This window comes from Dicentrarchus labrax, unplaced genomic scaffold (assembly GCF_905237075.1).
Source record: "Dicentrarchus labrax unplaced genomic scaffold, dlabrax2021, whole genome shotgun sequence".
Taxonomy (NCBI): domain Eukaryota; kingdom Metazoa; phylum Chordata; class Actinopteri; family Moronidae; genus Dicentrarchus; species Dicentrarchus labrax.
In genome coordinates, this window is record NW_026136719.1 from 21,529,052 (window position 1) to 21,555,875 (window position 26,824).

The window sequence follows — 26,824 nt, forward strand, 5'->3', positions numbered from 1 at the left end:
GACCATAACAGTTCTAAGAGCATCCCACATGTATGTCCAATTCGCCTTCTTGTGAAACTGGTCTGAACTGTAAACTCATCCTTAATAACACCAGATACCAACAAATCAGAGCCAGTGCAGAACCTCAAAAATCTCCCAAGCTTTACCTCATTAAGTTCCCTGACATATCTTTTCAGGTACTGTGCCACCTCTGCCTGCTTAGATGCCATCCCTGTAGGAAAGTTTAATATTCCTGCTACTTTCTTTGGGGTGGGTTTGAGGTCACTGTACATTTTGGTCAGTTCCCCAGAGTTGAGATGAATCTGTGGCTGTGTGATCTCCCTCCAGCAGTCGATGACAAACATTGGTTTCTGCACAAGTTCCTTGTGAGATATTTCATCCAAGATTTCTGGAAGAGTAGCAGCAGTGACCCTCTTCCTACATTCATATCTGTCAAGCACTTCAAGGTCATCATCATCAACAGAGCTAAAATCATTCAATGCATGCTTGAGGACATCTTGTTCTTGTGAGCTCACAAACTGAAGAAAGCTTGTCTTCAGATCACTGTGCACTGCCCCATAAAGCATTTCCTCAAGAAAAGGAGGGGCAAGTTTGATTGGCAAGTACTGGCAATCTTGAAATCCTTTCAGAAGAATTCTCCCGATTGCTTTCCATGTAGCAGCACAGAAATCATGCCTGAGAAAGGGCGCTTTCAAAGTTGTTCCAAGGGTACAACGTTCATAAAACTCTGCCCAGAAGCTACTGTAGACATCTCTGATTACACCAGACCCGCTACCCTTCTCTACTGAGTTGTCAGGAAGTAGACGTCTGACTTTCAGTGTTTTGTTCAAGATCTCAGGGTCAGAAAATGCCTCTTTCATTTCACTGAAGCTGTTTGAGTGGTGCAAGAGCAAAATTGTTTCAGGCAAAATATTAAGAGGACTTTGAGGTAACTCATCAGGTTGATAGATCAGTGTGTCACTGTGTCACATTCACTGTTTGCTGTGCACCAAAAATGATCTCAGGGTCAGGGTCATCCTCAAAAATAGCATAGTTCCTGCCCACAAAAAAAGCCATGGGATCACTGATGACAAGTGTTCTTGTTTCTTGACTTGAGCTTGCAGGGTTTTCTCTGGTTACTGAAGAATCTGTGAGGACTTCTTCAGAAACAATGAACACCTCTGGCAGGGAGTCATGGGGCTCATCTGTCGAATCCTGCCGATAATTTCTGTCCACTGATTGTTCATCATCTGGCTCAGAGACACAATCAGCACAGCCATGGTCGTCATCATCAGACTCTTCACTTAGCACAGATATTGGTTGAGTTGATATGTAGAAGCGCAGAAGTGGGAGTTTAACAGTGCTGTATATCATTTCGATGGAGACATCCTTGGGAAAAGGATTTTGCTTGAAATCCCACACATCAAATTCAAAATCAGATTTGTGACCTTTGCCTGATTCTCCATCTGGAAAGAATGGTGACTTTCCTTACAGTCCTTTCCTTTTAGTATCTCTTCAAATCCTGCCTGAATGTTAACTGAGATCTTTCTTGTTCCCCCACCTTGCTTTGCTCTGACCTGTTTTGTTATTTTGCCGTCAGTGTGAACCCATCCTATTTCAATATTTCTTGTGGATGTTTTTGCTCTAGCTTTTTTGGTTTTGTTGGAGGTTTCTGGCTCCTCCTCCCCTGTGTGGTTTTCCTTGAGCTTCTCCCTTATCTTTTCAAAAAGTCCCTGCTTTCGCTTCGATGAGTTTGTTTGACGCTTGCAAAAGTTGAACAAAGCAATCCTGTCTCCATATGATGGAAGATAATTTGCCAGTTGAGCATCTTCCATTAGCAGGATGACCTGTCTGTCAATCTGTAAATAGGGAAGACACATGTCTGTTAACTTAAAATGTAAGAGGAAAATAAAAAGGAGGAGGAGAAGGAGAGGATGAGGAGAGGAGAAGAGTAGGAGAGGAGTGGGGGGAGGAACAATAGCCAAAAACAGTGTGTATTAAAAATGTCTCCTAAACATTCTGTTAAATCCAAATCATTTCCAGGCCTGGACAATTATTTTTCTAATTTCATTACTTTGCCAGGAATTTCCTGACCATGGGAACCCTGCTTATCAATGTGAAAGTAAAAACAAAATGACTGAAGAAAAAGTCGAAAAAGAAACACCACTGTATAAACTAAGTAGGCCAGTTATTACCACTATCACTTTTGTGCTACATATATGGTAGATGGTTTTGCCTAAAGTAACAAATAATACAAAAGATAAACAAGCAGTGATGTCCAGTCAATAATAAAACATATCAGCAGCAAAGCTGTAAAAAAAAAATAATAAAAAAAATATATAGACAATACAAATAGCCTTCATGACAACACCTACATGATAAGAGCTATTAAAGAAGGTATACACTGAAAATGAAAAAAGGAGGATGAGAAGACATGCATAAATTATTCTGAGAAGATTTAACCTGCATTCTATCAAATATCTTGGTGACTAATTATGGCCAAGAAAATTTAATTCTGAAGATCCCTTTCAGGGTTGCACAAGGAAACGAGGAAACTAACTAGCCTAATTAACCAGTTAATCTAGTACTCATAGCAGTACCTTTTGCTCTTCAATCTAATTGATTGTTTCCTCTGATGTACCCCGACCTCTCAGGAAAGTCACAATTTCAATTTCAACAAACCTAGGTAAAGATCACAGCACTGTTGTCTGTCTTAAAGGTGAAACTAGGTACCAGCGGAAAATTATGCTTGCATGTTTAGTAGGGCTGCTCAATTATGGCAAAAATGATGATCGTAATTATTTTGGTCAATATTGAAATCATGATTATTTAACACGATTAATCGTTGATTAATGGAAACATCTTGCATTTATTGAACTTTTTAAGAAAATGGTCTTTTTAACAGTGGGAAGACCCCTTGTCCTTACCTGGTCTTAAATCAACACCAGACCACCTCCTAGGTTTGTGAAAGAAGCGGTACACAAGACAAAACTAGAGCATCATTGTGAAATGGAATGCGGCGCATTAATTGTTTTATCTCAATTATAATAAAAGATGCCACTTGGAGGTACAAATACGGAACTTTTGTTTTGGCATTTCTCCACATTGGTGCAGTAGAAATGCTTGATATTAAGTATGTTTTTTATTCATCATGAAGCGCATGAAACACTTTAATGTAACATAATTTATTTTAAATGTAGGTTCGAATTATAGCTTACTTTTCTTAATACCTTTATTTTGAAAACCGGAAGTGAATACGCTGTAAATTTAAGTGCGACTGATTTGACCAGTTATCATATCACAGTCGTTATCTCGAGATCTCGAATTAATTATATCGTTATCTCGGGAAAACAAAGTTTCGTTATCTCGAGATCTCGATAAAATTAACTCGTTCTCACGGGAAAACGGAGGAAATAAAATGTATGAATGCATGGCCCTTTAGGGCTTCCGTAGAAACATTTGCGGAGGATTTTAATCATGTTTGATTTATGATTTCTTTATTTCTTAACATCTTATTAATGTATTCTAATACTAACTTCTTAATTATTTATTCTTAGGCAGAAATCACCGACCACAATGGACGGGAAGGGTGTGCGTACGTATATGTGACGTCATGACGCACGCTGTGCGTATGTTACGGATGTAAACACTGGTCGGTTCACGTGGAGGGAAAACACAACTATGGCACCGAGGCTGGAGCGTTTTGTCAGCCCGGGAAAAGGCAACGGTGTCCGGGCGACAGCCGGGATCAAGAGGGGAGAGCTGGTGTACTCTGCAGAGCCGCTGGCGGGCTGTGTGTCCAATAAAGTGGCCAGAGATGTCTGCCACCACTGCTTCACACGGTGAGACAGTATCCAAGATACCAAAGCACCCTGTCCCGTAGTTTAACGTTAGGCTAATTGCTATCAGTGGTCGGCTGCAGTCTGGTCAATAAGGACCAATGATAAACACTGTTTCTGGCTCATGTAGCACCACAAGTCGTTTGATATGTTCAGTTTGTATTTGTAATGTACTCTTTACATACTGTTTATGGTGTGTAACGTTGCGTGTTGCTGACTTGTGTGTATGTGTGCAGTTGAGAGCTTTGTGCTTCTTATTGTCAGCTATTTAAAATGCACTTTAGTAGATGCAACTAAGTTCTTCGACCGACCACCAGATGGCGCCATTGCTCTGTCGTGGTTTCAGAAGTGTCACTTCAAGTGAGGAGAGCCACATGTATGTTTAGTTGTTTGCTAATTTTACTATTTATTATTTCGCAGTTTTCACTAGTTCTGTTACTCAGAAGCTTTTTCATAAACCTAATTTCAAATAATTTACGAGTGATTAATTCTATCATTCTTTTTATTTACATTCGCCATAATTTCCCTGTTTATCTTTTCATTTGTTTCAAAAATGTAAAGCACTTTGTAAAGTCTGTTTCAGTATAAACTTAAGAGTAATCATCCTTCTGATGTTTAATAATGTAGATTGAGATACCACCGTGATGATGGTTTACAGGTACCTGTGTATGAATTAGTATGAACAGCAGGTGCTCTGATGCTGTTGGAGACCCTCGTCGATGCAACACAATCACAATCAGATTATTAAATCGTGAATCTATACAGAGTTTTCTGCATCTGGCCCCAGGTGTGCAGACAAGTTTGTATTTGAAACTGTCATCTGTAGAGCTGGCAAAATCATTTCAATGCTAAAACACTATATCTTTGTAAATATGACAATCACTAGACCGTATCATGAACACTTTCTTCTGCACAGACAGGGATAGCAGACTTATTGTGGTAAAAAGTAGCTCTTAGTGAATCTGAATGTCATCAATAGTAAAGTGGAGACGTGGTGGTCAATAGGTGCTGCTCTGTGTATGTGATGTTTATGTAGAAGGTCTGGGTGCAAGGCCAAAACTACCAAGTTCACTGTGTGGCTGTTGGATTTTGGTAATATGCTTAATTGTAATATTGTTTGGGTGTATGGATTAATATTTAACTACTCGCTGATGTAGGCCTTAAGGCAGGTCACACACAAGGTCTTTTTTTCCACTAATATTGTACCTACATGGTGCATATTCCTAAATCCATTTGTGTCTATCAGATCAAAACACAGCAAACCTGAGGCCATGTAATGATTACAGTACAGTACACAATGCATAGAGATTATTCACACTGGGCCATACTTTTTAAATCATGCTACTGTGCTATTTCTTTCATATCTCTGCTTGTATTAAGTCATTGCATGCTTGATACAGTTTTGCAAATCAGTGTCTGGGGTATCATTATGGAATTAATTAATTAATAATGATTTTTTTTACATAATTCCTAATATAATATCATTGTGATAAAGTAACTATTTGTCAGGTATTTATTTTCGTTGGATAACACAGACCTTCTTGTCTGTGTATTTGATCTATGAACAGTCTCTGGGGTTCTTGGGGATTCCTGGTTTGTAGAAGAACTGACCGCTACAGGGCTCCAGACAGAGAGCACCTAGTCATCAGTGGGATTTAAGCTCTGTACTTGCAGAAAGGAAATAATTATACAAACAGTACGGCACAGTGGTGCTTAATTCTTTCAGTTTATGAAAATGATTTTCAGGAAAGTTTACTATGTCACAATATTGACTTTAAATCAGATTGAATCATACATAATAATGAAATAATCAACCACTCCTACTTTACAGACATTCTGAACGTAGCAGCGATGTACACTGTAGCTTTCATCTGCGTTGATGTGATCATTTGTTCTCTGTTTCATCTCATTTGGTTGTGATATTTGTCCAGCTGGATGCCTAATGGCAGCACTGCTGCTTTCTCTACTGCAGCCAAACCCAGCTTCATCAAGCTAAACAGATGTATGTGGATTTAATGAGACTGGTAAGCAGAGAGACAAGTTACAGTGTGATAGAGTATGTCCTGGTTTCTGGTGCAGGCACTGCAAGGTGAATGAAGGGTAAATTACTGTGGGATACATACAGTATGTATATGAGCCTCAGTAGCAAATGGATGATGATTAATGAGAGCAGTTAATGCAGATAACCCCTGCGAGGATATAAAGATGTAGCTCATGTTCAGTTTTAAATTCCACATGAAGGTAAAAATTTATTAGAGCAGTTCAGCAGCACTCTTTAATGTCTCCTCATACTCCATTTAAAAGGATTATTCCTGCTTGCGCTGTGTGATCCTGTGCCTCGTGTAAACACTGGCAAAAAGATAAATATGATCTCAGAAGTTAAGATGCATGCAGTACAATATCTAATGCTATACTATCAGAGGTCTACACTATCAGGTGTATTTCCTTTGGTTAAAATGACAATCTGTCAGTATGTTTACATGTTGGAATCTGGCTCTGGCTGGAGGGGATTTGGCAGGTTCTGCAGATAGACGCCCCCTGATCTGTACTTTAAGAGACATGAGTGACACACAAACTTAAAGATGATGGATGTTTGATGAGACAGAATGAATGTGAGGATACTGAAAAATTGATTTACAATAAGAAAGCAGAGATAGAGAGAGAGAAAGAGACGGATATACTGTGATAAGGAGTGAAAATAGCAAATTGTGTGTTTGTGTGTGTGTTTCATACAGTTTTAATTTAATTAGTCATTCATCAAGTAAATCATTGCTAGTTACAGCTTCTTAAATATGAGGATTCCCTTGTTTTCTCAATTTCTTACACATTTTACAACTGGGTTTAAGATAAAATGTTACTTTGGCCTCTGATATACCTGTTTGTGACATGCACTCAACAGTTAACCAATTATAAAAAAAAACTGATGCTGTTTCCTTTATTACAGCAGTTCTGGCCTGAATATTGGCAGCAAGATTCAACAGCAAATATGATTTTGTGAATAGCTTCACGTTTGTGCATATTGCCTGAGAGAATGGCTCATACTGTTTATGTTTACTGCATGTGTATTTTTTTCTGTCAGGGGATTAGTCCATATGCATTTTTTCGGAGCGGATTGTGTGTTGGGTAAATAAAAACACACAAAACACACACAACCATCTTATTTGGCACAGAGCACAGTATCCAGAACGGAAAGGTCCATACGGTCCATTGTAGCTGTACTAGGACTGATGCCTTCACTGGCTTTCTACTACAGCACTGTCTCAGTGGGAAAATAGCATGTCTGCTGCCAAAGTAGTAGTATGTTTGTAGTTATTAAACATCTTTCCCAGTCAGTGATCAGTTCATGGAGCTCTGAAGAACAACCACTTCATCCACTGATAATGAAGTTAATAAGTATTTACCCTCTACTGTCCTAATAGCCCTGAGAAGGACGCTTCACCCTCGGCTGCTTTGTGGACAGCAGTAGAATACTGTTGCTATCAGAATATAAGATTAGCCATTTTGTTTGGCTAAAGAACAGCTAACAAATGCCCGCCAGGGATGTAAATTATGAGAATTACTGCCACATGAATTAACAGCAGGGCAGTGTGGTTTATTTTACATAATTTGAATGTATTCCCCGAGCTGCTCCCCTCACAGACCATCAGTCATTTCAAACTAGAGTGTGAGGAACGATGAATATGTGTCAGTTAGCATTTATTCATTTATTATTTAAAAAACACCATTAACACTGTAGATGTTAAGTCTTAATTTTAATTGCATGAAGGCAAATATCTTTCACATAATCCCAATATATAATAATAGTAATAATATCTTCTGCTTAGATTGAAGTTCCCATTATTACACAGTAATAAAAAGGTATGGGAATTAATGGTTATCATAACGTGTAACTTTTCTCAGCTATGGTATTGAATTATATTGTATTAGTGTTATAAAAAGAATTAATTCTACCATATTAGAGTTATTAAAATAAATATAGGACATTGTGAAATTATAATAAAGTGTTTGTTCAGTGTTGTGTAGCTCAAAGCGTTTGCCCTGTGTGGACCATGTTTGTGCCCTTAGTCTTATTGTTAGCCTTTGTCTTGGTGCTATATTGGCTTTTACAACTACCAAAAGATGGCAGAATGATTTCACAGGGTGTCTAATGTTGCTAAAATATCTCCAGGTTAGGATATGCGCACACAGACACACATGCACACAGTTTTAGGACAAACATTATAACTTGACATTTATTCAATATCTCAAAAACATACCTCACCCTCTCACACAAGGAGATAGAGTTATAACAAAGAGAAATCAATAATAAATTAGAGTGTTTGTGCCTTCACTGAATTCCATTATTTCTCTATGTGCTTGGGGTAAGTAGAGGTGTGTGTGTGTGTGTGTGTGTGTGTGTGTGTGTGTGTGTGTGTGTGTGTGTGTGAGGAATAAGACTGAGGGCAAATTGCACCGAGTATCATGTTTTTGAGATATTGAATAAGTGTCATGGCTACATCTGCTTGGCTTGTGGCCGACAGTTTTATTGATATGATATCAGCGAGAGATCTGTAAGTTGTGTAGTGTCACAAAAAACTGTTGTAGAACATTTGACACACACACACACACACACACACACACACGCAGCCCAAGGCAGATTGGTGTCAGGGTTGTGAAGTGTGTTTTCCTGTTTTCACTAAAACACAATTAATCTCACAGCATGACTGAGTGTTGAAGAATGTGTGTGAATTCAGTGTGAATTCATCTGTGTGCCTGTATCTCATTGCAAGATGTACTTTATGTTTAAATGCACGTGTGTGTGTGTGTGTGTGTGTGTGCGTGTGTGCGTGTGTGTGTGTGTGTGCAGGAAATGAGCAGGTGGGGGGGCATCAAAGCTGAAGTTAATTACAGGCCTTGAAGGCTGTATGTAAGTAATGAGTGATAAACGCTGAGAGTACATACTCTCTCTCTCTCTTGCGTGCGCACACACACACGCACACATGCACACACGCACACACACACAGACGATCACGTCTCAGCAGGATTCAAATTGCCAGAGGTCAACAAACAAACAGCTATTAGAGGTTCTCAGACTCACAGAGAGCGAAGGCGGAGTTGAGGTGAGATAACAGAGGAACAAAGACAGAAAGAGACATAGTCACAGTAGAAATTGTTACCAATTCAAAATGCACAAAACAGTATTTCAAATGCATCTGCATTGCTTGCTAATTAATTAGAAAACATGGTGTAACAACTAATTGTGTATCCCTGAAGTCCGTTTGAAGTTAATCAGCGGTAAATTGTTTTTATTGGATATCTTATGCCTTTGGAGCTCTGTATCATAAATGTATATTTATACACCGATCAGCCATAACAAATTATGGTGGCGGGAGGACTGTATTCTCTCCCCGCCTCCATCATTTTCAATTAGTTCCTAGTTATGATTGGTAAGTTATATTGCTGCAATGCAATGAAGAAAACAGTAGTTTTCCAACTTCAGGCAGTAACACTGAGCCTTGCAAGGTAGTTCAAGCCACTGATTAACTTGAAGTTTGAGAACAGTTTTAGTTGGAAATGTTTGCGTACAAGCTGAGTGACTGAATCCCAGTCATAGTCAAAGATTTGCCTTGAAACTGTGAAGAAGAAGAGGAAGTTCAGAGAAAGATGGAGGTAGAAGAGAGAGGCGACACACAGTCTCTGTTGGACAGATAACGCATCAAACACACACACACACACACACACACACACACACACACACACAGAGCTTTGATGGGTTTTTCTCTGGTATTGACAGACCAAAGAAGAACTTAGATCTGTTTCTCTCTGCTGACAGGTTGTGTGTGTGTGTGTGTGTGTGTGTGTGTGCGCGCGCTAGGCAACGGGAGCAGGGCAACATTATCTCTGTCAGATAAAGTCTTTATATTTGACACAAATCTCTCACTCACTGTCTCTTTGGACCACACAGAAACACAAATGCGCACAAAAACACACACACACACACTAGTGCAAACAACAACAACAAAACGTCTGAAACTTTAGTTTTTTTTATTTATAGCAAGAAGCTTTTGATTGAAAGTTATATAAATCAATTTCCAAAGGGTCTTTATTATTCCAGGTTGACTTGAGTTTTGTTCTAATTTCAGCTCGATGTAAATGCCTGTTAGAGGGAAGCAAAAAGTCAAAACAAGGCAACATTAAATAAGACAAACCTCACAAATCGTGACACTAGTTAAAATATGCCACAGTAATGTTTCCTAGTCGGTATTTGAGATCAACAAACAAGTAAAAGCATGGAGACAATGATTATGTCACAGCCATTTTCTCCACTGGGAACCTGAAAACTGATGTTAAAGGTGTGTAACATTTAGGAGGCTCTATTCATACTTTGCAGTCACGTGATTACCATGGTTACCTGGCAGGCAAGAAACATATATATTTACATATATCCGTCACCTTACACTACACAAAAAATGAAAGCCTACAAAAGTACGGATAGCTATCTTTTTTTCAAGAGTGGATGGGTTAACAACGCTGTCGTATGGGAGGTGAAAAACAGGAATATCTTCATAATGAAAGCAAACGTGAGTGTTACTAGTTAGCCAGCTAACGTTACCTGCTAACGTTTGCTAACATTTGCATGTTTGTAGTTATATACAAAGTGACGTCTGTTCCGTCGTGTGATGAAGTCTTCATCTGAATATGTACACCCTGCCTGCCGGCGAATGACAGCTTGATAAGTAACGTTAGTTTAAAAAAAACCTTATGTCACCTAGGCTATCATATATGCTAGCAGGATGTCAAACATTGTAGCCTACCTGATTATCCACTCCACATAGCATCAGACAACAGACACGAGCAGCTGGGGCAGCGAAATGCCTTTAATCCTGTTAGCAATCTGTTAGGTTGTAACGTTAATGTAGTAGTAATAACTGTACGATGGTATGTATGCAAAGTAACTGTAAGTAAGTAGACGCAGTACAACAGTAACGTGTGTCCTGTAACATGTATTCTTCTTCTCATCATATCAAATCACGTACATATGAGATATATATATATATATATATATATATACATATATATACTTCTGTATAGTAAAACTGGCGACGTCCTGGCAAGATCCTTGATTAGTTTACTGGGTTTCGTTGCTGGAGAACGATGTTCTTGCCCGCCAGCTAGTAGTTGTGACGTCACGTGCAAAGTATGAATTGGCAGAAATGTATTATAATATTCATTGGTATGGTATTCATAAGTGTATACTCAGCTGAATATAAGGATAGTTTTCATGTTTTCGTTACCTTAAAATGAGACGTTTGTCCGCCATGTTGAACTGCCATGTTTCTTTTCTTTTCTTTTCTGTTTTTTGTGAGTTTTGTGGCCACCGTAGTTTCTCCTACACACTGTAGACGGGGAGGGTGAGGCAATCTGCAACCTCACCACTAGATCCCACTAAATCCTAAACACTGGACCTTTTAAATAGGCAGTGATGTTTTAAATTGCCACGACAGAACGTGTTGAAGTGTTATCCACGTGCATTGACCGTTGGACTGTGGATGCGGTGTTCATTTGCCACAGAAAGCCAATGTGTCACCATTACAGACTTTTGCTATAGCTAGCTGTGTGTAATGTCCTTAGGTTGGACGATTAGATGGGTTTTTGGCCGATTGTTCTGCCACTTTTTGACATTTTATTTAGCTAATTTAATGGTCTACCTCTGAAGAATGAGAGACTCTCAGTGATAGATGTTCATCAGCACAATACACACACTGAACCGGTCCTGAACTGCACGTAGTGAACTCGCTGCTCATCTCCAAGCTGAAACTACTGGGGCGGTGATTTGGATTTGCGACTATATCGGCAATCGCCGGTTATTGGCCACAAAAAACATTGTGTACTAGTCATAAAGTCCCAACTTTCCCACTGACAGGCCCTCAGAGACAGAGTCAATCACACTGGACAGCTGTGACTTTGCCAGCAGTCAGCACTGGAGCAGAGAGCTTCTTAACAGTCAACAGAAACACACGGCCCCTCCATTTCCATCACCCCTTTCCGTTTCCAACACAGTTTTGTAGTAATGCAAGTGGACTAGCATCTTAACACCGGGATCAGCATATAGTCTTTGCTTAATGTGAAACATTTGCAATTCACATTGATGCACCTCAGTTCGGCCGACTAAGAGCGTCTGTTCGTGTCGACTCTCATTTTTTCATTGATTTTGTATCTAAAATTCGCTTCACTTTTCTCTCAACAAACCCTTTAGAGTTCCTCACTATTTTTACACACATGCTCATCATCTTTGTCAAATGTATGCGCATATTTGTGTGTGTGTGTCTTTTTCTTCTGGCACAAGCTGAATCTCTTTGTCAAACATCCATTCTGTCTCTCTTACTCATACACACCCTTTTTTACACATTTTATCTCTTGCTTATGCACACACCCTCTTTTCCCCTTTCTCTCACTTGCGCGTGCACACACACGTACACACACACACTCACTCTGGCAAGCATGCACGGATGCAGTGGTATATGAAGCATGCAGATTGCTACTTTAGATGCAGTTAGACGAACCTACAGAAAAAGGAGCAGGAGCAGAGGAGAGGAGGTAAGTAGTGTAGTTCAAAAGGCAAGTCAGTATTCCTCCTCCTCCTCCTCCTCCTCCTCCTCCTCTCTCTTGTTCCCTCCTCTCGATTTATCCTCCCATCTGCTACTTCTAACTTCTATGTCTTCCTCCCTTTCTCCCCTCATTCTACAGTTTTTCTTCCCATCTGCTTCCTTTCTCTCTTTATTCAACCTTATTCTCTCCCACCAGCTTCTCGTTCTCCCCATCTTTCAGACACACTTTCACTCCACCTGGCTCTGCTCCTTCTCTCTGCCTCATTCCTGATGAACATTATTTTGCTTGCATCTGCTTCTCTTTCCTCCTCCTCCTCCTCCTCCTCCTCCTCCTTTCTGTTCTACATGTCCCTTTAGTTTTCCCTGCCTCCTGCAGTTAGATACACAGGTGTCTCAATATATGTTGGTGTTGGGAAAACACACACACACACACACACACACACACACACACACACACACACACACACACAGCTGTACCATTTGCAAACCAAGTGATTTGCTGTAAACTGGGAACACGCCTCCCCATGTGTGTAATGCTTGGTATTCATCAAGCAAAACATCTGTGTGTATCTTTTTTTAACTGTACTTCTGAGGACCACATGTATTTACAGAAAATTTTCAGCCAGTCCTCATGAGGATCAACATTTATTTTTTTCTGGGGTGGATACGCTTCCTGCTACATAATTAATGAAAGTTAATGCATGTAAGTGTTTGTGTGTTTGTTCCCAGTAGAAAATGAAAAGGCTCCCTGAAGATTCATATTATTCCACTGATCTTAGACAGTGTGTTATTTCTAAATGCTCATGTCTCTCTCAAACCTAAAGGCAAAAAGCTAAAAATACAAAATAAAACATGATTTAAGCCCTGTGCGGATAGGATTAGTTTCCCGAACGATGTCTAAGATAAATGACTAACATATGATTTCTTTCTTTCATTTACTCATTTGGAAAATATTTGAATGAGCAATCTGGATGAGGTTTCTTCCTTCAGTTAAATATTGATAAGGCAAAAAAATGTAATTATTGGTTGTGATGCCAATCCTAAGGTTCTTTGACATTCACTTGGCTCTTATTGGAGCTGTGTAGTGCCTGCAGCTGTGCTTCTTTTAGCTCAGAAGTTCAGATCATTCATGCTCATTCGGATGATTAATCCTGTTTTTACTTGAAATTTAAATTCTGGTTGTTCAAAATTCAGCTGTTGGGCTGAGATCAAACCACATCTGCCCACGTTACTCCTGGTTTATTCTCTTTACATTAGTATGTTTTAGAATAGCATTTCAGATTCTTGTGATCACCTTCAATGCACTGCATGGGAGAGCTCCAACACATATCGATCTCCGGTACTTAAACTCAACATACTAACATTAAGTCCTTTTATGTGTCCCAACAATGAAAACAATAGCTACAAAGAAGATATAAACAGAATCTGTAAAATATGATTTTATACCTTTCATCCTAACCTCTTTTATTTTCTCTGGTTTTGCCTTTTGTGTATCAGTACATCAGATTTTAGTATCATTTTATTTGACTAGATTATTGTATATACTGTATCCTATACTGTATTTTACCAGTATGTTTGATTCCACTTAATACATAGAATTTTTTTCTTTAAAAGAGCTCCACAAATAATGTTTGTAGGAAATGTCCTAACCCGCACTGGAGCAACCAATGCTTTCTGAAAAGGGCTTCAGACAGTACAAAAGAAAGCAAAAAGTACTTTTCTTTGCAAGGGTAGATGTTCCCTCTAAGCCATATTTTGCATGCATGTGTGAATGTGTGTGCGTGTCTGTGTGTATGCACATGTACTCCAATCATCATGATAATAAAGCCATAAGGAGACTCGTCCCATATGAGTTCCCTCAGGTGTCAATGAATCATCCTCTAAACAACCATTAAGAACTCAGCAAGGGTTCTAGGATGGCTGCGGATGAGGCACAGCTGGCGTCTCTCTCACACACACACACACACACACACACACACACACACACACACACACACACACACACACAGGCAGCAGTGCTTTACATGCCAGTCACCAATCTACACTAAACTCGTGTTGATGTGTTGCTGTAGCTGTGGATGCCTGCAGCGTACTGAGTGATTTAGTTCTGTGTAGGCCGTGCTGTCGTAGCATAGACGCAACAGTAGATGGCAGTAGTGTCCCTTCAGTAAGTGTTGCTCATTTGTTGACTAGGCTTGCTGACATTCTCTCACAGTTACTTTGTAATTCATGGCAGTGCTAGCAAAGAGAATGTCTGTGCTGGAATGGGCTTTGCTGCATGAAGAAGCGCTAATATGTCTTGCAGTTTTAAAGGAGGCACCTGTTTCATGTTGTCTTTACTGTCAACAGAAACAAGTGGCTGAAACAGACCAAACAGGTTTCTGTGAAACCCGAGAAACAAAGTGTCGTCTTCAATCACTTGGAAGGCATCAGGAGTGTTGCAGTTGATTTATGTTAATATTTGTCAGTAATTTACTTTACATACATATACTCGCATGCCATTACCTGTCACGTGGGAGTGATTCGTACCATGCTGTGTTGGCCACTCAGCCTGGAAATGAGAAAATTCACTCAGGCACGACCGGACAGCCCAGAAAAGAGGACCCCACTAATTATTAACATACACAAACACACACATGCATGAACACAGAACTAAATCTCTCTCATGGCTACAGCACTGCAGCCAATACTCACGGGAAATTAATTACCATGCTACACACACACACACACACACACACACACACACACACACACACACACACACACACACACACAGCAGAGACATGCTGAGGTAGGCCTAATTAGGTGTCTCATAGCATAGACTTAACAAAATTGACCACATATACACACATATGACTGCACACATCTATGCTCTTGCATATCAATGCGGAAAACCAGCATCTTTCAGTCACTTCCTCTACTGTTTGGTGACAGTTTTATGTCCTTTATGCTTCTTGTTTGTCTTTTTTTGTTTCTTCCGGATTTTCTTTCTCAGCTCATTTCTGTCACATCATTTGTGTCCCTGCACACGACTTTTATCCTTAAAAAAAAATCTATTTTTCTCGAGATGATGAGGACTGTTTTGTCTTTGCAAATTTGCAAGGTCAAGAAAATATACTGCTGTTGTTTTTCAAGGAGATGAAAACAAGGAAATATACATACATATATACTGACTGTATGTATGTATGTATGTATGTATGTATGTATATATATGTATATATATACATACATATATAGGGCATGTGCCTATATTAAACAAGTGTTGATTGTCTCATTACTTAAGATCTTTATGTCTAACTATTTTAAACAAAATACGCTGAAGTTTATTTAGAGGTAGGTAATGTTTTGTTTGAACAAAATAACAGTCAAAACAACCAAGTGTCTTTACAGTAGAAATGTTCTTTACAATTAATTAGTGACATTATTTCTTGCCTAATGGCTCTATGTTTTTTGTCTATGTCATAGCTTCACATCGCAGCCATAGACTGTGATTAACATAATTAGCCATTTTCCCAAAAGCAAAGGGAAACATCTTCATATTGCTTGCATATTTGGGGGGGGAGACAAAATAAGAAAGAGTGACATTGAGAGGAAGAGAAGGGGTTGCACAGAGAGAGAGACATAGTCTGTTTTTTAATTCAGCCTTCTGCATGTTCCTAATGAAACCCATCTAATGTTATTCATGAGTTTTTCCTACTGTGCCCGCAGTCCAACCATGGACCTGCCATCCAAAAGACTCATCACTTCATACAACATCTGACAGAGACACAGAGGGAGAAGAAGGGCAGAACAAGGCAGGGGGAAGAAAGTGAGAGGGAACGAAAGGGATGAAGAGAGGGAGGGAGAGGGGGACATAATAAGAGAAACATGGCTGGAGATGAGACAGATGTGCTTCATGGGAGGAATCATAATCTCTGTATGAAAATGAGTACTCTTATTAAACAAGAAAGTATGGTTCTGTTGCATACTAATGAACTGATGAAGACTAAGGAAGTTCATATCTTTCTGATTCCTGTTGCTTTCTTTCTTGTCATCTTTTCCTGTTTATCCTTCTTGCTCTGTTGTTATGGTCCACATCTATATTTGGACTACGTTGAATCAGTGTGTATCATACTTCATGTACTGTATGTAGCAGCGTATGTTCCTGAACTCGTGTTGGTTTTAGCCTAGAGGCCAAAGCAGAGTCGTCTCTGTGTATTTGAATCAAGAACTAATGTGTGTGAAATGTACAGAATGTGTGTGGGTGTTTCTTCCTGAACTAAATAATCCCAAATGACAAACAGTAAGCAGACAGTTGGCTGAACTGTTGAACTAGAAGATGATGTTACTATTAAAGAAATGTGTTTTTGTTGTTGTTACGGAGCCTTGGGTAGGCATTTCAGATGGCTTCCAAATCACATTGCAAGTTGGAGAGATTTCCTAATAATTAGCATTAGTGTGTCACATTTCTGTCCCGTTCTGTCACTGGCATTGAGCAAAGAGCAAACGTATTTATTTTCATGAGTGTCATACAGCCCGTACCAAGAGGAAATATTCAATTATGTTTAGCCAAGATATGAATTCTGCAGTCCTGCTGGAATACCTGATTCATGAGACCAATATCTATACAGTGATGCACGTATATACTGTGTGTGTGTGTGTGTTTGAGTGGATAGTTCGTAAATGCCGAGAGCTTATCAGACTGGAAGCAGTCACCATAACAACAGTTGCTGTGGTGCAACTGTGCATTAATGTGGCTTAGTAACTACATATACAGTATTTGACTAATATTCTGTCTGGGTTTCTGTCTTGTTTGTCTCACATCCTCCCTCAGTCGTTGTATCCATATTTAATTACTATGAGCACTGAAAGCATTAATCTTTTGTCACATTATATATCATTTTACATATATTTTTTTATATCCATATCTAGATATAACTAGTAATAGTAAGTATAACTAGTTATAACGTTAGTACTCGGTATTTTTTAAACGGTTCCGGTGCTTAACCGGTACTAAAAAAACGAAACCACACACACTTTGTCAAAAAACAATACCCTTTTATTTCCAGGGCCAAATTGGACTCAATAGTTAACCACATAGCACACGTTGTCACTCACGCTGTTGAATGGCAACAGTGTTTGCTAGCCTACTTGACATGCATGATTTGCGGTTGGCATTAAATTACTAGACTTACCTGAAGAGGAAAGGCTGCTATCATCATCATCATCATCATCTGTGATGTCCACCACCACACTGGCAGGGCTGGGAGTCTCTTCAATTTGTCCGGTGAGGCCGACACTGGCTGCGGCTGCGGCTGCTGAAGTGCTTGGCCTTGCGTCACGTAACGTGAGGTTATCAAACACGGTGCATTGTTCGGCTTTAAATAAACTCCATGTGTCGCCAGATGTTTCATCAAATTCGACGTGTTACCTCCCTTGCATGCAATTGTTTTATGGAATCTGTTGCATGTCGCAGAGTCTGCATCCTTAGACGTGAAATGCAGCCAAACCTTGGAGCGTTTTGGCTCCGGCATCTTGATTGATCCTCTCACTATCAGTTCTGCACCGAAATGTTCGTTCTTATTCGGTCTGGTTACTACCGTTTACGTCGGAACCGGTGCCCTATTGGTACCGCGTTTCGGTACCCAACCCTAGTTCTCTTTACCTGGCAAATAAGATTACTTAATCACATTGATGCAAAAGTCTTGTAAACTCAATATTGCCATAAAACTGTCCTACTCAATGATTTGCAACATTGTGTACAGTGGCCTGGGATAGATTCCGCAGTATAAACAGTATGGAAAGATCTCCAAATTTCTATCATCTTGTGGCCTATATAATCAGATTGCCCATCTCTGTCCGTCAGAATTGTTTAGTAAATTATGTTAATCATAAAATATTGGTGACTTCTGTAGTCAGTGATTTCAATGATGGTGTTCTGATCAGACGAATGGCTGTCAGTACCAGCCCTGTATGGAGTCATTTGGGAGAAGCTTTACAGTAAATAAATGTATTGTGAAGACAGTCTGTTATTTAACTCACTGTTCACCATCGCTGGTGGAGATAACGCACTGGTTCTGGTACGTCACTTTACCGGTTAGAATAATTGATTATCAGTGTCGTTTAAAAATTACTCAGCTCTGAATTTTCTGTGTAACATCTCTGAGTTTTTTATATTGTGTTCAGCTCTTTTTGCTTCATCGCATTACTTGTATACATTACCTCAGCATGGGTCCCCACAGACGTGCTCATGCTCATGTTAAAGTCAAGCACCATTACAGTAGAATTGTAGCTCCTTGATATATATATATATATATATATATATATATATATATAATATGTATATATATGTATGTATATGTATTTTTTATTTTTTGGGGGGGATTCCATGTTTATGATGGAATTAAATTTTAAACAGATTTCGACATGCCGTCTGGATTGATCCCTTTGTGGAAGTTATGGAAACCTGCCTGATACCAAAACGACATATACATGAACATACACAGTATAGCCCTCTCAGCGTGTGATTGCCTCCCGACAGGCAACATTTCCCACAAAGTTAATCTACACAACACATAGAGAAGAAAAATGGGGTCGTGGTCAGCATCAGCCTTCCTGTCTGTGTTCAGGGAAGATGGATGGACTTCCTATGGCTGGCAGCTTGTGATGTGACCAAACTCTTAGTGCCTGAGTTATGTTCTCAGTTCATTCGTTGAAGCTGCACAGAACCTGGCTGTGTTTAGTTCTGGCCTACTCCTATCTGTTGTTATTGCTTTGTGTCTCATACTGCAGGCATGTGTTTCTTAAACTGTGGGTGGCTTCCTTGTTTCTGGTAGGTCTCAACATGACAAGAATGGCTATGTTTTCATGAACCTCTGTCCCATGGTGAGACTATAAATTTAACCATTGGGTTTCAGGCTGCAAAGGTCATCGCAAATAAGACACAACGGCATAACAAGAGGGGAGTAAGAAGAGGTAAGGGAGGGCAGAGAGGGAAGTTGTAAATTACAGAAGCTAAGAGGGAGAGGAGGAGAGAACAGAAAAGAGGAGAGTGTTTTGGAAACCTGTCAAAGCTTGTGGGGGCCTCAAGCCAAATACGACAGTCCAGTCTGGTCACACACTGATAGACGGTCATAGGAAACACTTCACGTCTGTCGCTGACATTAACAGGCAGCAGCCCTCTGTCAGACAGAGTGAGTGTGTGATGTGTGTGGTTTTTTTTTGTGTGTTCAAGTTATGTCTGCTTTTGCCTTTAAGGATCTAATGTCATCTGCAGCAGTCATGTCCAATCCAATCAAATGTCCCATGTTCAGTATGATAAGCCTTCGGCTAATGTATTTACACCCGTTGTAATGTTCTCCATTACCTCATTGTGTGTGTGTAAGCTCGTAATAATATCATCCACTGTCAGATTTAATTATCAATATTCTAACATTTTCTCTCCTTCACATGATAAACTACACAGGGTGACTTCTTAATGTATGTGAGCTCTTGCTAAACAAGCCTTGGGCACCTCTGCTAACCCTGACTCCCCTGTGTTTATGCTCTAATGTTGGAATGACACTAGTTATTCAGAGAAATCCTTTATACACACACACACACACACACACACACACACACACACACACACACACACACACACACACACACACACAACTGAATGTACTTATCATTCTGGGTTGCCATTCATTAGTACTTGTGCATCTAAATTGCAGAGACTTTCAATATGAGCGTGTTTAATAAGATGAAATCAAAGTTGTGAGACTGAGCATCTGGCAGATGTGCCTCACTGAAGCCCAGAAATACTGTGTAAAATGAGATTATCAAGCTGCGCAGACACACACGATCCAACAATCTGTTGTTACAGAGGTGAGATTCAAGGTTATATACTAAAAAACCTGCTGTATGGAGCGTCATCTTGTGGTTGCAGGCACAGACCATGTAATCGCATTGTCCCCGGTTTGATTTCAGCTGGGGACCTTTGTTGCATGTCATTCCCCTCACCCCATTTTCTCCGTCTATCTCCTTTCTGTCATAATACGTCGTTTAGAGTTGTGTTTTCTGCCACCTGGTGAAATTCTTTTAGTTCTGTTGGGTTTCTAGCAACTCCTGAGGGAAATATCTGGCTCTTTAGCGGCTAAATGCTCCACAATGTTCTGTGTGCTAACTGCGTCAGTCTGCCGTTGACGGAGCAGGTACTGTACAGTGGATTTTAGAGCCTTCGCTGAAATTGATGCAGTGAGAGCAGCGAGAGTGAACCCGGAACAGTAAAGTCGTGGGCCAACTATACTGTAAAAAAAGAAGTCATTTTTCAAACTTTTGAGCTGTAATCTCTGCTGTTAAACCACGTTTAAACCATTGAATAAATAGTGGATGGCCTTTTCTGGTCTACCAACCACTCAAAGCACTTAACAACACACCTATTCACATGAACATACACTGATCATCACTCCTCTGTGTCCTCCTGTTATTACAGACATGTCTGAACTCACTCTGTTGCACCCTGTACTTGCCTTTTTTGTTGAGTCATGATCTCAACGTATCAATTGAGCCAACACAACATACTATTGAGGAAGTTCAGTAGTTTCAAATTTCAAATAAGGTTTTTCTAATTCTGGAACGTAACTTATCCCGAGACTTCCCGTTTTGCTTTGGCTCTCTCTCACCTTTTTGCTCTTTGTCTCTTTTAGACATTATGTTATTATTTAGTAAGCTGTTTTTTGTTTTTATTATTATTATGAATTCAAGACCCAAATAAAGACCCAGCAATCAGTCAATCTCTACGGTTGAATGAGGCAGAAATGCAATATCATTATAGTCTGCAAGCCCAATATCTTTCTATATATAATCTCTATGGATCATATTAGCCTATGCACAAGTACACGCTCATAAACACACACTGACTGAGTTCTTGTGACTCACATCTTGTTGTGCGTGTGTGTGTGTGTGTTTCCGTGATGCCCTCTGTACTGGCTGTAATTGGCTGCGTGAAGGAGACAGACACTGCTCTCTAGCTTGTTATCAGACTGACAGGCAAACTGGAAGGGACAGCAGTGTCACTCTTGAGAAACACAGAAGACCACGGAGGCAGGAAGCACATGCACACACAAAAACAGACATAAACGCCACAGCTGGACACACACAGCAAACACACACAGAGACACTCAGACACATGCAAGTGCTGTGATACTAACAGGCTGTGACAGTGAGGAGAGTGTAGCTAATGTCTTGCTCATAGATAATCTGAAAGAAGATGGGTAGGTAGATAAAACTAGATAATGGATGCACACAGTTTAATATAGCAAACGGAAAAGGATAAGACAAGGTTGTTACATGGGAAAAGGTTAAAGACAATGGTGGTCACATAAAGGATGCTTGAGTGGATATGTGCATATGTTTGGTAATGTAGCAGCTTAACTATGACCGAAACTGTTTTCGAATGTGGAGCAGCGGAACAATTTTTATTCAAACACTAAAATGGTGCAACAGAAATGAAAGTCTGACATCAGGGATTTTAGAAATCTAAAGTTCTGGTCCCATTCCAGCTCACTGAATCATTCACTTCTTGAGAAAAGCTGCAATACTTTTCTACCTCTGGCCTTGAGAGCTTTTTGATAAAAGTGAATTAGCTTTTGAATCCTTTTGTTGCCATGACAGATCATTGCAGAAACTCAGTGGACAATTTGTGCAGAATTAACTAATCCTTTTTCTCTCTCCTTCTGTCTAGACGTGAGACCTTGTTGAGGTGTTCCCAGTGCAAGATGGCTCGCTACTGCAATAGCACTTGCCAGGTATAGTACATGTATTCGTATGAATGTGTGTGTGTGTGTGTGTGTGTGTGTGTGTGTGTGTGTGTGTGTGTGCAATGTGTTGATATGCCCTTCTCCTGCAGAAACAAGCATGGTCTGGCCATAAGAGAGAGTGTAAATGTCTACAAAGTCTCCGACCCAGAATTCCCACTGACTCAGTCCGTCTGGCTGCGAGACTCATCTTTGCCATGGTATGTTTCTGGAGTTTCCCACTGGTAGACACTTAAAATAATGCGCACAAAGAAAGATACAATTAAAATGGCTATTTATACCTGTCCTTTTGTTAGCTGTGATGGGCTGTACATTGCTGCTGTGTTAAGAAAACTTTGCAATTTCAGATTTTTTGAGATATCAGTGTTTATTCATTTATGAAACCCTCTTGAAAACCAGTGCATAGTTTAAAAAATGTATTGTTAATAAAGCAAAGCTTCTTTTCTTAGTGCCTGAGAAATTCATCCAACAGCAGCAACATGCTTCAGGGAGTGCCACACATCATATGCAACAATAGCAGGAAAATAATTCTGTAAAACTATAACAACATGCTTCTTCTTTATCCTTCTAGTTAAGTCCATCTAAGAGCAGTAGTGAGGATCTCTACAGTTTGGAGGAGCATGAATCACGTAAGTCTCTCCCCACCATATTTACATTAAGCTCTCCCTAGACATGTTGGGAACATAAACAGATGAGTGCATTTCTGTGGGGTCAAAGCTAAAGCTCTCTCCAGACACTGACAGAAGCTCACAGCGACAGACAGATGATTTTTCTTTTTAATTAATTTTTACAGACCTGAGTTCCATGTCTGAGCAGAAGAAACAAGGTCTGTCTCAGCTGGCGTCCATGTTAGAGCTGTACCTACAGCAGGGGGTACCTGACCATGCACAGGAAATGACATCAGCACTGCCACCTTCCTGTCGAGAACCCCTCAGCCTTATTGCAAAGGTGGGCTAAATGCACACAATGTAATGCTTGTTTGTGGTTGTATATAGTACATAAACACCTAATGTACATGTGAATTTACACACACAGGTACAGACATGCCTACCCATGCACAAAAGGACAGACAGACACAAACAACTGTTTATTGCTTTTAGCATCCCCTGCTGCGTTTGGATGGACCCCAACATATGTCTAAGATCTTCCCAGCATCTGTGATTAGGTCCGTGTGTGTGTGTGTGTGTGTGTGTGTGTGTGTGTGTGTGTGTGTGTGTGTGTGTGTGTGTGTGTGTGTGTGTGTGTGTGTGTGTGTGTGTGTGTGTGTGTGTGTGTATTCCCAGAACAACCTCAGGTCTTATTCTCTTAAAGCACACCAGCTGCCTTCACTAGAATTTAAACCACAAAATCGCTATGTGTGCAAGGATGTGTTTGTTTGGATTTTGTTCTACCTCTGTTATCTGTTAGCCTGTGTGACTCTGCTGTGAGACTTCATGGCTCCAAGGTGTTTGAATTTCAACTTCAAGTGTGTTCGTGTGTGTATTGTGTTTCCCATCACGGTGATTGTAGAGTATGAGTATGTGAGTACTAATTGAAAGCAGCCAGGCAAATGAGCTGAGAGTGTTTCCATAAAACAAACATGAAAGTTGAAAATTAATGATATTCCCCAGAAACATGCACATGTCAGAGTTTAGATTCGGTGGTTACACAAAACAAAATGTTGAAATGTGTTTTTTGGCCTCATTAATGATAAAGTTCTTGGGATGGCAATACTTATCGGTTAGCCTGTCCTCCACTTTGATCCAAACTAAAATAACTTGATAAATACTAGATGTATTCCCATGAAATTAGGTACAGGTATTCAATGTCCCAAGAGGATGAAACCTTGATTTTGGTGATCCATAGACTTTTCCTCTAGCACCATGTGTAATGATAACTTTGGTGATCCCTTTGATCCATTTCAACTACAATCATCATCAGGCCAGCCTTTTACTTTGTCTAATACTTTATTTATTTTCCTTTCTTTTATGTGACGGCAGAATCTCTGCAATGAATGTACTGTGGAATTTAATTTCACAGACACATACTTTGTGTTTGGATTTTGTTTCCATGTTTTTGCATAATTAACTAGGGAGTATAGAGGTGGAGTGAGAAAATAAGAAAGAGAGTGTAATTTGATGAGATACAGATATGTGTGTGTGTGTGTGTGTGTGATTGGATTGTGAGGCTGGGAAAACTGGAAAAGCTGCTGATTAAATGTGGTTCAAGATTCCGGTGGGAATTCTGCTCCAATCGGAGGGAGATGAAGAGCGAGCAACACTTAGTGAATTAGGCAGAAGAAGAAAGGGAGGAAGAGTGCGTGTGAGAGAAAAATGAGAGGGGAACAGAAAGACATAAGGGACGTAGAGGAGGGGAGGAAGTCATACAGATAGAGTGAGATTAAAAGAGAGCAGGAAATGTACAAAGTGTGTCATGACATGAAATATAAACAGAAATAGGAGGGCTAGGTCAGCAAAGACATGAGAGAATACATTTGTCAGTTAACATAAATTGTCACTGGGTGATACCTTTCAAAACAAGAGCCAAGGGACTGAGACTGAACTGTACGCGAGGAATTCAAGGAAAATTAAGATGATTTAAGATTAGATGTGAGAGTAAACCAGAAACTTTAATGCTTTGCATGTTTGTCTTTTTTATGTGTGCTTAATTCCATGTCTGGATGTTTGTATATAGCTTTGAGCATAGTTATTCCTGAGTGAGAACAATCACACAGATATATAACTTAGTATGGTCAGTAGGGTAAATTCCTTCTGCCCTCACACAGACATGGACATACATTGAGGTTATACATCATATCATCTAATTACTGAAGCTGTAAAGCTTCCCCTTGTAGAGTAACTTCAGTAATTCACTACTGTTAGACTTGTAGTGTGTTTATTTTCGTATATAAAGTACTGGACAATGTAGTGATGCACAGGAATCATGGGCTAATGCTAATGGTATGCCATAGGTAGCTTGGACCGTTTGTTTTTGTTTTGTTTTATGTTTTTTGATGCTGTTTGTTTGCCTTTCAGCAGGTTAACATAAAAACTTTTTCATGAAATTTGGTGGAAGCGTGTAGCACGTACCAGAGAAGAACCCATTCAATATAGAAGTGGTTTTGAATCACAAGGCAGATACAGAAATGAGTTTTTACTTTTGTTAACATTCATTACATTTCTGTAACACCACATTTTAACATCTGTTAAAAGTAAAAAAAAGTCAAGCTAAAGCTAACTTACCTGACTGCCGTCCAAAATCTTCATGGTTTGGTTTCTGAAACAACCACACTGTCGAAAGCCAATACGTCTTCTTTTACATAGGTACTAGTATTATGCTTTGCATTTATTGATTTATTCAGTTATTTATTTGGTATTGGACCCCAACTGGACTCTCTGTAACTGGTCACACCACATTTTGTTATTATGGGCACATTTTGGGCAAATCTTGACATGCCATCATACTGTACGCCACAACCAGGTAGTGTTGTGGTGATGCTACAACAATCAGTGGGTTTCATCTTCAGGATCAGTATAGCTGAGCAATGAATTGGAATAATCTATTATTGCTATTATGTGATTGCCTGAAGAACAAGCATAAATCCTGCCTTATATAAGACCCACATAACAAAGTCTTGTATTACACTGAAATCCTAATTTTGGTGTGCCTTTAAAACATTGTACCATGCAGGTGTATCACCCATTTAACACCCATTCATCCAAAGCACCAGTCACTTCACTCATACATGGGGACTGTAGAGAAGGGCACAACAAGAATGGAGAGAACTTCCACCTGTGTGACATGTGGTTTTGCCAATATCTGGAGTGGTATTCTGTAAGCTGCCAATAGGGGGCACTGTGATTGCATGGACAGGATTCTGTATTGGCCCTGTAAAGGAGTGGTGAAGTCCTTCATTTCAGTTTCTCTTTATTTCTCTTTTCTGCTTCTGTAGATTTATATGTTTTCTGTCTCTCACATTGTTTTTCTCTCATCTGCTTTAACTGTCCAGTGTATCTGTCCTTTCTAGTTCTGTACTTCCGTCTGTCCTTACATCTCTGTCCATGTCTCTCTTCTCATTATTCTTCCCTACACATGCAGTCATTTTTCTTCTTCCTTCTCTCATTCTCATCCCTCTCCCCTTATGCTCTCTCTCTCTCTTTAATGGCTCAAGTACATAACAAATGAGGAGTTTATTATTGTGTACTTGGAATTTTCGGTTAACAAAATAACAAAATAGGTCATTACTGTGTGTGTGTGCGTGTGTGCGTGTGCGTTTGAGGGCTAGTCTTCTACAGTGGGGGAGTGTTTTGTGCTATAAAACCATTCTTTATGCTAATAGCTCCTCCCTCCACAGCGCACTAATAGTGTTACACAAACACATACATGCATGCACACTGACACACACAATGAAGTAATGCCACAGCATCATTACTGCTCTTAATATACCCTAGGGAGTGTGTATGTTTGTGTGTATTATGTGCTGTATATGTATTGCAGAGTGTGTGTGTGTGTGTGTGTGTGTGTGTGTGTGTGTGTGTGTGTCTCTCTCTGTCTCTGTCTCTGTCTCTGTGTCTGTGTCTGTGTCTGTGCGTGTGTGCATGCAGGACTGTACAGCTATGTGATTCAGCTAGCCTGCAGTGGGATGTGTGTGTGCCTGCAC

General features: G+C 39.8%; 1 protein-coding gene across 1 annotated transcript in view; it reads left to right on the top strand.

The window, feature by feature from the left end:
* The first annotated feature begins 3,592 nt into the window (after window positions 1-3,592).
* Window positions 3,593-26,824, top strand: part of smyd3 (SET and MYND domain containing 3) — a 71,413-nt gene continuing 48,181 nt past the window's right edge. Inside the window, exons 1-5 of the mRNA XM_051379200.1 lie at window positions 3,593-3,821; window positions 22,113-22,176; window positions 22,278-22,385; window positions 22,757-22,814; window positions 22,979-23,133. Coding sequence (XP_051235160.1) covers window positions 3,661-3,821; window positions 22,113-22,176; window positions 22,278-22,385; window positions 22,757-22,814; window positions 22,979-23,133 — 546 coding nt within the window. The 5' untranslated portion in view covers window positions 3,593-3,660. The remainder of the gene's footprint in view (window positions 3,822-22,112; window positions 22,177-22,277; window positions 22,386-22,756; window positions 22,815-22,978; window positions 23,134-26,824) is intronic.